The following is a 12116-nucleotide window of genomic DNA, read 5'->3' as shown; positions in this document are numbered from 1 at the left end:
TGGTTCCCAAATACTTTTTATTTCTCTTTAATAACTTGAAAGGAATAATATAGGGACCTTCCCAAAGGAATATTTAGAGTAACTAGAGAGCAAAGGCTCATCTTCCTTGTTTTTTGCTTGTTTTGTTACAGCGTGTAAGCTTAATTATACTTGGGTTTATCTTAGTTTAGTTAAAAGAAAACAAGACAAAACGATGTTCTTTGGGATTAAAACAATTCCCTGTGTGCTTAGACATTCTTTGTAGGTGAGACTAATTTCATTTAATTCAGTTCAACAATGAGTTACTGAATTAGTGCGAGCCCAGTCGTGGGGGCGGTGCTTCAGGAAACGCGAAGCTACAAAAGAAAGAATCTCTGTTCCATAGTGACTAAGTGAAAGTTTGTATGCGTGTTGGTGTGTATGCATTGTGGAGCAGAACACAGAGATGAAAGTTACTAGGATCGAAATGACTATTACTTAAGACAAAATAGGCTCCATACTTTGAGATAGAGTCAAACAAACAGCTAAGGGAGCAGGAGCAAGAAATTATAGCCAAATGTGAGAATGGAAGGTTTTGTGCTGAAAACACCGTTTGGCACAGGCTCTGAAGGGTGTGGAGCATGGAAGGAATACAGTCCGTGGGGAGGGAAGTAGGCATGGGTTAAGCAAGGCATTTACCAGAAGCAACATGCATATTTTGGCTGCTAGATGGGGAGCACTACAAGATGGGCTGGGATAATCATTTGGGTCGCACTGAGGACAATCCTCAATGCCAAGTTGTGGTATTCACGTTTCATCCTGTGTGCAGAATGAACTATTTGGAAGGTTTTTGTACAAGTGAGATACTTGATGGAATTAGACTTCAGGAATATTTATTTAGCAACATGGCAAAAATAGTTTGAAGTGGGACTAAAGCGAAGTCAGAGAGCTGGTTAAGAGACACAGTAAGAGGTAATGAGAAACCTGTTAGAAGTGGTGGAAATGGGAACAGTAATGAAGGGATTGATTTAAGAGCCACTGTAAGAGTGGAATTAACAAGGGGCGCCTGGGTGGCGCAGTCACTAAGCGTCTGCCTTCGGCTCAGGGCGTGATCCCAGCGTTCCGGGATCGAGCCCCACATCAGGCTTCTCCACTAGGAGCCTGCTTCTTCCTCTCCTGCTCCCCCTGCTTGTGTTCCCTCTCTCACTGGCTGTCTCTCTCTCTGTCAAATAAATAAATGAAATCTTAAAAAAAAAAAAAAAAGAGAGTGGAATTAACAAGACCTGGAAGTAAATGGAAATAAAAAATGAATCCATTGGGTAGCCAAAGGTGACCTTGGATATTGTCTACAGAAATAACTACTAGGAAGACACAGATGTATGAAATGGAAGGAAGGCGATATTACTTTTGAAAACCTCCTCAAATATATGTTCAATTAAACATATATTTTCTGTCACGTTTTTTCTTAATGCTACATTACATTTGCTTATTCACTTTATTAGTACATTTGGTTCAGTGACAAAACATATCAGCTCCTGAACTGAGTGACACAAGGAAACAAGACACAGTCACTGCCCTCATGGAAACCATAACCTCTCTGAGAAAGATAGGACACCAGATGTGTGACTTTGGGACAAATATGTATGTGGGAATGATGGGAGCTTTCTTACCACTCTGTGTTCATATTGGTGAATATTTAGTAACATAAAAGGTAGGGAATGTTCATTCCGTAGTGAATGATATAGTAAGTAGTAAATACTCTACATATTGAGAGGAGTAAAGAGCATTTTATTAATTTGATCAAGCAGTTATTCTGATTAAGTCTTCATGGTTGGCTAGAAAGGCAGTTTCTATCTTCAAGGCATTTGCAGTTTGGACTGGGAGACATACTGTAAATAAATAAGTACAATCAGAAGTTAATAGGCACAGGGTGGATCAAAAGGATGGACTAGTGACTAATCACGTCAGGATGTAAAAAGGAATACCACGGCGTGTCTACCTTTCCAAATTACACTTCTTTTATTTTCTTTTTTATTCCCCTTCATTCATAAAAATGGTTAAGTAATGATAGTAGAGATTATAGAAAACACAAAAAAATGAGTTTAATTTTTCTTATATAAAAGTTAATCTTTATTTATTCAAATAGCCTTTTATTCTAACATGAACTCACCTCCTGTATGAACTTTAAGTTTCAATTTAGTGTGAGAATTTAACTGATGAATTAAAAATAATGCCCATTCCTTAGTTCACTCCAATCACAATTGACTCTTGCTCCCTCCTTCCTGTCCTATTCAAACTTTAGTTACAAGTGCATTACTGTCACCCTAAGCCAGACCTACTTGTGTGTGTGTGTCATTCCTCTTGTAACTACCTCTATGCCTGGTACACAGTAGGTGCTCAACAAATGTTCAGCAAATCAAAATAGAAGTTTTTTTTCCCTTTTGACTCAACTGGTTACTACCTAGAGACATGTGGTGCTAATATGTAAGATGGATCGGTTCATTCTGTTCAAGTAGCACGTAACCATTCACACACCGTTGAATTTAGCACTATTAAAGGGTAATTTCCCTTCTGTGAATTGTGCCTCTTGCAGATATATTTTACATATTCAGTTTTTTTTATCATCACTAGGCAGGTAGAGAGATTAAAATAAAAGGTTTTTTCAAGTGTGCAGTTGTACACATAGACTGCATTTGGAAATGCCTCTGTATTCCAAGAAAAAAATACGGAATTATTTAACGTGCTTACACGCAGAACTGCCCAGAAGTCACCTTTTTTAAAGATGAAAATATTAATGTTTAATTTCTGTCTATCCTAGCCACCCAAATGACTTAAAAAACCTATAATTTCCTCCTTTTTGTATCAGTGTAATAAAACTCAATGGAATTAATCAAAAGTCCTGTTTTGCCCAATTTTACAATTTTGGCCCATTGTGATATTTTCAATTTGTTTTATTGTGTTTAACGTAATGTTTTTACTATTGCCTTTAATTCACACATTTTAATAACTTAAAGGAGAGCTTTTGTGTTTTATTTTCTAAAATAAGTTCCTTTAGAACATGAAAATGTTACTTCATACCCTCTCAAATCGGTTGGAGAGAACTGCATGGCGAATTGCTTCAACATACGTTGTCTCCTTTCTTAGTATAGCCCTGTGACTAGGTATTGCTATTCTTATTTCATTTTTACTAAATAAAAAACTGAGGCCTAAAGAAGCTAAGAGATACCTGGAATCCATGTGTTCATAGGTACCACGTGTGGAGCCAGAGTTAAGAGTAGAAGTATTTGGGTTCTTCCATTAGTTCTCTCAAAATTCAGTTAAATTGCAGGGGATATTTATGCTGAGTAATAATAACTAACATTGTGAGCATTTACACATGCCAGGCTCCTTCTAAGTGCTTTACACATGTTAGCTCTTTAATCCTTACCACAATTCTGTGGAAACAGAGGCACAAAGAAAGTCGCCCAAGAAAAACACATCTAGTAAGTTGTTGAACTAGGGTGTGAGCCCGGCCAGTCTGCACTGTGTTGCCTTAAATGTTATTCTCTTTGCTTGTGTTTCCATGACAGGAACAGATTTAATGAAACAAACGTAAACTGATAATGTCTTCTAAATACTTCCTATCAGTAAACTTAAAGTTATCCTTGAACCCTGTAATTCTGTGAAGTACTTTAGTGGAAATTGAATTTGTTTCCACATTCTAAGAGGTAATTTTTACTAATAGTCACTCATTAATGTTTTATATTTAATATCTAATTAGAATTTTGCTGCCTGGAAAATCCCTTCTTATTCATTACGTAATTTAGAATAATGAACTTCATAACATAAATGAATTTAGGGGCCAAACCCAACATTTTAACTGACAAAAACCAAATTTTAGAGAGGTCCCATGACAAACAAAAAGCACTTTGTTAGCGTGGCTTAACCACGCTCAAACCCAGATCTTCCAAGGCCGTTCCCACGCTGAAGAAAAATGTGAGCATAATAAATGAGTATAGTGTGTGTGTGTGTGTGTGTGTGTGCGCGCGTGTGCCTGTTGTGTACTGACTCTTCCTTACAAAAATACTTGTGGAGAGGCATGACCTAGTTAGCTGGCTTGCAAGTCTCCTAGGTAAGGCTGCCATTCCCCTGAAAGACGATCAACTCCTAGATGAAAATCCTAGTCTATTTAATGGCAAATAGCCAAATGAAAAGATTTAATTGTCCAAATACTTTGGGGAAAGTTTCTAGGTGTATGTGTGTACTGGACTTTTTAAAATAATTAACTCCTTTTAAAAGTTAAATCTTAAATAAGTAACAGGTTTGCTTATTCATTGATTTGTTGCTGGTTCTAATAAGTACTGGCGAGTTTATTTGTGTGATGGAAGAAAGCCCAGCTGGTAAGACCACCAAATCACATTTTGTTTTCTTTTCTTTTTTTTTTTTTAAGATTTTATTTTATTTATTCAACAGAGATAGAGACAGCCAGCGAGAGAGGGAACACAAGCAGGGGGAGTGGTAGAGGAAGAAGCAGGCTCATAGCAGAAGAGCCTGATGTGGGGCTCTATCCCAGATCGCCGGGATCACGCCCTGAGCCGAAGGCAGACGCTTAACCGCTGTGCCACCCAGGCTCCCCTCTTTTCTTAAACTCAGTCTGATTGATGCTCTAATTCGGAGGGCAGAATGCTTTTAGGATGATCATTCAGGTGTATATTTTATTCTATCACTAGTTGAAGAGACACAGAGAAGTTTCTGACACACGTGCTATTCCTGTATATGCAGGACTTGGACTTGGTGCTATTTAAATAATTTATCATCTTGTGCTTAGGGCATTTTATGTGGCTTTGGTTCATTGAATGGAATAATATAAAATTAGAGTTTTAAATTATCCCTGGAAGCTTACAATTAGCAGGCATTCTCAAGAAAACTGAGCAACTAGAGTAAATCATTATTTCCTCTGAATTTTATTTATTTTTCTTAAATTTCATGTCATTAAAAAACCATAAATCATTTTATTATTTTATCTTAGCCCCAATTTGAATCCACTAAGCTATCAGTAATTAAATTATACTTAATCAAGTACCAATAATAATACATAATATGTTATGCATTATCAAAAATTCTGACATTAATCAAAAGGAGACCATTTGTTCCTCCTAGTGATTTAAACAGAGAACTGTCATAATATTCTGTACATTCAAAAGTGTGGACAAAATAAAATTAAACCTTTTCCTTTAAGTCATAACAGAAATATCTGAGCCTGTTTGGTCTGCTGATGGGAGCCCACCTTGCCTAAAGATAGTTCATGAAATAGAAGGAATGAAAAATAAAAGTGTATATTTGCTGTTTCTGGTTAATATCTGTACCTATTCTAAGTTCTTTAAAAAAAGAAGAAGAAGAAGAAGAAGAAGTTCTTAAGATCATAATAAATTCAGGTTTCCACTTTCTTTTTTTCAGAATTTAAAGTCTATAGTGGGAAATACTCTAAAGTGTCCGTGCATTTTAACACTTAGTATCATAAAATATCACAAAATAGCCTGTGAGCTTCACCAGAGCACCTACTATGAGGCTTCTCTAGATCCTAACACAGTGCCTGGCTCACAGTGATACTCAGTATAACTACATTGGCTGAACTGACTAATGCCTTCGTCACAGAAGTCTTCCTGGATGTTCTGTCTTACACTCCAAGAGCAATTCATTTCCAACACACATACGTTGCATTCTATTGTATTGTGGAGTGTCTGCATTCGTCTGTGTATATATTGGGAGGACAGGGAGGAGGCTTATTTCCATGAATAAATTGTAATGTCATTAGGCATAATAATTCTATATAATTTATTTAGCTAACACGTGAACTTTAAATAACTCTGTACCCTCCCTAGCGTATATCATTAAGCATCTTTCTCCCAGTGAATAAAAACAGAATGAAACGTTTGCTCTGGTGGTACTTAATACCCTTTTTCTATACTGTTTTCCACTCTGATGTTGCCTTTCTGCATTGGTATTTCTATCAAATGGTCTATTCCTTTGCCTATTAACAGAAAAATGATTTCTCATCACTCAATTATCCTTAGATATAAATTGGTTTTCCCAGGTATTTGAAGTTAATCTTTTAGTCATTATTTGGAATGAAAATCATAGACTCTTCTGTAGGGATTTCTGGTTAAAGTAATGCAGGAGGCAGAAAAAGTGAAAAGCATCTATTTATATCCTATTTTGGAGTAGTCTGGTGGGCCTCGTGCTAGCTTGAGGTCACACTTACATGTAAAGGTAATTAGGCAAATAGATGCTGCCCCTCCCCCACCACCCCGAGCTCCACATAAACACATACATTAAAACCCTTCAGCAAACTTAAAATCTCCAGAGATGGCCCTGAACATCTGCACATTAGAAAAAAAATCACAATGATACACTCTGATTGTTGAGATTTATTGTATTGGACCCTTTTGTATGGTATTTATGTATTAGACTCTTTTGTATGGTATTTATTATTTGATCTCAACCTATGAAGAAAGTACTTTTATCCCATTTTACAGATGAGAAAATTGAGGCTTAGAGGAGCTATGTATCTTGCCCAAGGCCACTAGACTATTTGCCAGAGAGCTAGAATTTGATTCCAGATCACTAGGACTTTGAACCCATTTCCTTTTCAGTATTATTACCACTAAAATCTGATGCCACTGAAACACTGATTCTGCAAGTAACCCTGGAAAAGGTGGTTGATGCCAGTGTGGGTCTATTAGTCAGAGTCCCAGAAGAAAGAGAAGGCATATCCAATTGGGTAATTTGAGAAAAGTTAAATATTGACCGTTTACAACAGAGTGGCAGTACCCTTATGCCAATTACAGTGGACATGATTAACACCCGTAGGCCTCAAGATGTGAGCCTCTGCTTTATAGAATATGGAAATAGAGGGGGCAGAAGGAGGGAGGGAGGGGGAGAGAGGACAGAGCTGCCAGACAGGGCTATGCCTCTTTGTCCAGGAATGCAGTGAGATCCCTGAAATCGTGGGGGTGGGATGGGGTGAGGGCATAGTCTTGCTAGCCTTTTTCATTGGCTGAATCCAACTGAAAGCCAGGAGGCAAGGGAGCCTGAGGACATAGTTGTGCCCCTCAGCCACTAAGGAGAGAGGAATGTTCAGAATGGATCTGGGTTAGTGAGAGCAAGGAGTGTTAGAAGTGCATCTTCTCTGCCTCATCCCTCAGATCCACAACCATTTTCTATTACCATAAGTGAAAATGGCAGAGGCTTAAAAAAAAAAAAAAAATAGCTGTTTGGTTTTGTGCTCTTTAATCCAGGGTTGCAATGTTTTTGAAATGTATTGGTGTGCTTTCAGCACTTCTTAGAGTTTTACTGTATTGTAAACAAGGGAAGTGTGAAATATTAGTTAAGACCTTCCCTCAAACAGGTACATATTCTTTAAAGTTTTGAGGGGTTTTTTATTTGTTTGCTTTTGGTTATGTCGATTCAGATACACGTTACGTAACAAAAGGCACCCATTTTAGTTTTACAATTCTATCAGTTTTCACAAATGTATACAGCCCTATAACTAGCACTAAAGTCAAGATATAGAATATTTCCATCATTCCAAAAAGTTCTAAAGAATTTTTTAATCTTTAATCCCACCCAACTCCAATTTCACACACTCAAATGTTTGGTATCCTCTTTTGTTTCTCCTGATTTTAAATAGGAAAATTGGTAATATCGCTCCAATAGCGTGTTGCAAGTAGGGGTTGCTTTTATGGAAAGTATTTTTTTTTCATAAAAGTTAATTTGTTTCCCTGCTTTTCTGAGTAGTATAAAGTATTCATATTAGTCATTAATTAATTTCCTATATATTAGACTGAGGAAAGTTTCATAATCTTGGCTGCAGATTGAAATCACCTACTTCTATTAAATGGCCTAATGGCCTGATGACATCTCATTAAAGTGGGATGTCTAGGGTTAAGACCAAGGCATCAATAGGCTAAGCTTTCCAGGTAATTCCGTATGTGGCCAAAGTTGAGACTCTATGGATTAGACCAATTTTTCTCAACTCTGGCTACACAGTAGAATCTTCTGGGCAATTGCTTAAAATATTGATTCCTTTCCCCACTCCCCATTCTGATGTATATAACCTGTTTATCAAAGTTGACTATAGGAAAAAAAATAAGATTTGAGTAACATATTTCTCAATGGTCAGGCTTTAGTTAATCAAGGTTTTATTATAGTTCTGGGTATCTGGTAACATTCAATAAATGTGAAATGGAGGTCCTAATCCCACAGCAGAGTCAAGAAGAATAAAATATGCTCCCTCTTGGAAGTAAACTGTGTATTTGAAATAATTATCTTGGCAAACTATCACTTTCTGAAAATTGTCCTCCTAGGTAATTTACCTCAAATGGTAAACCTTGTATTTTAAGGAAATACTATATTTCAACTATATTTTTTCACCATAATATTAGGCACCTATATATCTTACCTCAGTTTCATAATTCTCTTCAAGGAAATAGACAGGAAACAAGATTAAGAGACTGAGGATAAGATTTAAACCAGTCTCCCACTTGGAAACATAAATGAGGCTATCGCACCTCTGAGCCTACTACTACTTTGTAAAATAGAGCGATGGTACTTTCTGCTTTCATAATGGCAAATATATACACAAAGGACTCCTAGCCCATAACTAAAACAAAAATGAACTAAGAGTCTCATGAAACCGTTATGGGACTAACAAAATATTTACATATGGTATTTTTTTTTAGATTTCAGGAATCAGTAACTAAAATAACAAAAATCTATGGGGCGCCTGGGTAGCGCAGTCGTTAAAGCGTCTGCCTTCGGCTCAGGGCTTGATCCTGGCGTACCGGGATCGAGTCCCACATCGGGCTCCTCCGCTGTGAGCCTGCTTCTTCCTCTCCCACTCCCCCTGCTGTGTTCCCTCTCTCTCTGGCTGTCTCTCTGTCACATAAATAAATAAAAAATCTTTGAAAAAAATAAATAAATAAATAAATAAATAAAATAACAAAAATCTTCTTCTCAGCATAAAGTTATTGATGATTTATTATGGCAGAAATGCTTATTAAGAAAACGTCCTAAACTTGATTGTGTAAATAAATAATCAGCATGCTGCATATTTCCTTGTGCATTAATAGAGCTGGATGTCATATTTAATCCCTCAGACATACTAATGCAACAAACAGCAATTTTTTGAAGATAAGTGTTCTTGGTTTAAAATTTTAAAAATATAAAGCTTGTTTAATTTGACCTTCCCACTTATTTAATTGTTCCACTCATTTTCTTTTCTTTCCTTTTCTTTTCTTTTTTCTTTTCTTTTCTTTTCTTTCTCTTCTTTTTTTTAGGACCACCTCAGAAAATAGTGTCACCTAAGCAAGAACATGAAGATAGGAAACACGACAAAGTCACAGATAAAGGAAGTGAAAGTGGGACTTCCTGTAATGAGCTCTCCACTTCCAGCTGTGACAGCCACTCAGAGGCGAGCACACCCCAGGACAACCCACCCAGTGCCCAGCAGGCCACAGCTCACCAACCCAACACCTTAACATTGGATCGCCCTTCCAAAAAAGCGCCTGTGCAATGGATGCCCCCACCAGACAAACGCAGAAACAGTGAACTCTTTCAGACGCTCATCAGCAAGTCCCGGGAAACAAACCTATCCAAAAAGAAAGTCTGTGAGAAGCTAAGTGTGGAAGAAGAAATGAAAAAGTGTATTCAGGATTTTAAAAAAATCCACATTCCAGATTATTTTCCAGAGCGCAAGCGCCAGTGGCAATCTGAACTGTTGCAGAAGTATGGCTTATAGTAATCGTCACATTCCTGCGGTATTTCAGTGACATTGGATGTTTACTACGGTGTCACCACCTGACTATATCCTAACAATGGTCAGTGTGATTCTTGCTGCTCTTCCTTTTTGTGAACAGTGGATGTGGGACAGTATTTTCTTTCATTCTTTTTTGTTGTTGTTTTTAGAAATATGATTTTGAAAAAAGAAAATAAATAAATGTTTATTCAAAATGGCATATCTGATTCAACTCATTTTGCAAGAATGAAAGTAAAATGTGCATGATCAAGAAGCTTCGAATCTTGATTTTTGAACTGTGGTCAACTGGATATGTTTGTCATTTTGTAACTCACCAAAAACAAATCATCATATCACTCCAACAAAAATGACAATATGGATGAAGCAACATCAAGTCAAATGTTAGATGATGGTTTTGGGACCCAAATCCAAAACTGTTTAAATGTTAATGCAATAAAACAAGTTATTATTTTTGCATGAACACAATGTAACAAATAAATCACAAGATGTAGGAAAGATCTATTTGTTGCTTGGAAAGAAAAAAATTACAAAAAAATAAAGCAAAAAAAAAATGTTTCAGGCGAAGCCTATAAATGTAAACTGTCTAGGAGATTGATTTTATTTGTTCTGGATCTGTGATATTTTTGTGTACGTGTACGGTGTTCTGTACGTTAAGATGGTGTAAATATGCCTTATGCTGTTGTGTTATGGCACTGACATTCATCTATTAATGCTAGTCATGATTATTTCTGTGAAATGAGTCCTTACATCAGGCTGTGAAAATTGGTATAATGATGCTCTGAAAGATCCTATTATCATGTTAATCAAAATAATTGAGGGAAATGGTAAAGAGCTTTATGTATTTATTAAAAAAAAGGAAAATATATTAGAATGCCTTGATTTCTATTGACTCTTCTTTGAAAATACTCAGTTGTCACACTGTCTCCTATGTTCCTTTAAAATCCCAAACTGGAGAATGCTATGTTCAACTGTAATGTTGACAAGTTAGCATTTTAACATAATTAAAAGTGGATGTAGAGTCCAATCCAGATAGCCCTGGGATTGATTAATAAACCCTTAACCCACAAGAGAAAAGGACTTCATCTGAGAATGCACTAAACTTTTATTTCAGCTGACAACCACATTGAAAGCTTCTCCAAAAACAATTGGGAAGTTACCTCCTACAAATTAAGAGACAAAAATGTCAATAGCAAGCTGAAAGGTTAGCCTGAATGACAAGAGGTTTCTTCCTGGTTGCATATGTGGAAACAAGCTTTCTTACCATAGGCTCCACAGTTTTTGCCTCACCATCTCTATAGAAGGAAATACATAATATCATGAAATTTCACTAAAGAAGAGGCTGAGAAAGAAGGTAAAAATATTCTCAGGAACTGTAGAGCTCAATCTCTGTGGTTTGTTAAAACAGAAGTTGAGCAGCACTTGTGATATCATTTCTTTAATAATATAGCTAGATAAGCATTATTAACTCAAAATGTTTTAATCTACATACATTTTTTTAGGTATTCTTAGATTTCTTCATCTACTATTACATAAAATACCATCTACAGTGGACTATTAAAGAAAACCCAGATGTGTCATTGACCTTGAATTACCTATCAGGCTTTAGGGAAAGAGCTACTCTCAAATTCTGCATTTCTCTTTGGGAAGGTTGGGAGTCTTGCCATGGCCTGATGTCTCTGTAACATGCTGGTTAAATGAATAAAGTTGGTGGTTGGGTTGTCACAGTTCAAATTCCACCTCTACCATTTATGACCTGTGTGACCTTGGGGATAATGGGGGATAATATTAATATAGAGAAGACTTAAATGAGGTAATTGAAGAAAAGCATCACTGCCACTCCTGGAGGTAGAGGAAAAGGGGAAGTGTTGGTCTTACTAGAATCCAGGAACCAAGGCTAACAGATGGAGAACTTGGAATACAGGGGAACAAGCTGTCCAATAAGAACTGTAGCCACTAAAGAGTCCCAATCACTTCCACAGATGCCTCCCAAAACAAAAAGAAAGGGGAGGGGGGTGTATTATCTTAGCTTCCCAATTTCCCACCAATGTTCTTCGTTGTTCCAATATGAATGGAAACCAATTGGTAAAGGAGCCTGGGAAATATAATGTATAGAAGTGATCCCCTGATGATACAAAGCTCAGCAGTGAAGGGCAGGGAAGAGATCTGAAAAACACTTCACACCCTGGTCTGTTTTTTCCCAACATAGAACTTCAAATAGAATTGCAATGGCAAGAATTTAGTAAATGTGGCCTATTTCAGATCTATATATCTCTATGTCACAAAAGAAGGAACATCTGACCTTAGTAAATCAGAACCCATTTCAATAATAGTGTATTGAACATTTACCATACACCAAGTATTT

At 36.7% G+C, this 12116-nt stretch overlaps 1 protein-coding gene across 1 annotated transcript in view; it reads left to right on the top strand.

Moving 5' to 3' along the window:
• The window catches only part of KCTD8 (potassium channel tetramerization domain containing 8), a 236492-nt gene extending 225870 nt beyond the window's left edge, over positions 1-10622 (top strand). The window contains exon 2 of the mRNA XM_026508817.4: positions 9276-10622. Coding sequence (XP_026364602.1) covers positions 9276-9736 — 461 coding nt within the window. The 3' untranslated portion in view covers positions 9737-10622. The remainder of the gene's footprint in view (positions 1-9275) is intronic.
• The last annotated feature ends 1494 nt before the right edge of the window (positions 10623-12116 follow it).

The sequence above is a fragment of the Ursus arctos genome, unplaced genomic scaffold (genome assembly GCF_023065955.2).
Source record: "Ursus arctos isolate Adak ecotype North America unplaced genomic scaffold, UrsArc2.0 scaffold_9, whole genome shotgun sequence".
Taxonomy (NCBI): Eukaryota; Metazoa; Chordata; class Mammalia; order Carnivora; family Ursidae; genus Ursus; species Ursus arctos.
This window is presented reverse-complemented; position numbering and strand designations above follow the sequence as displayed.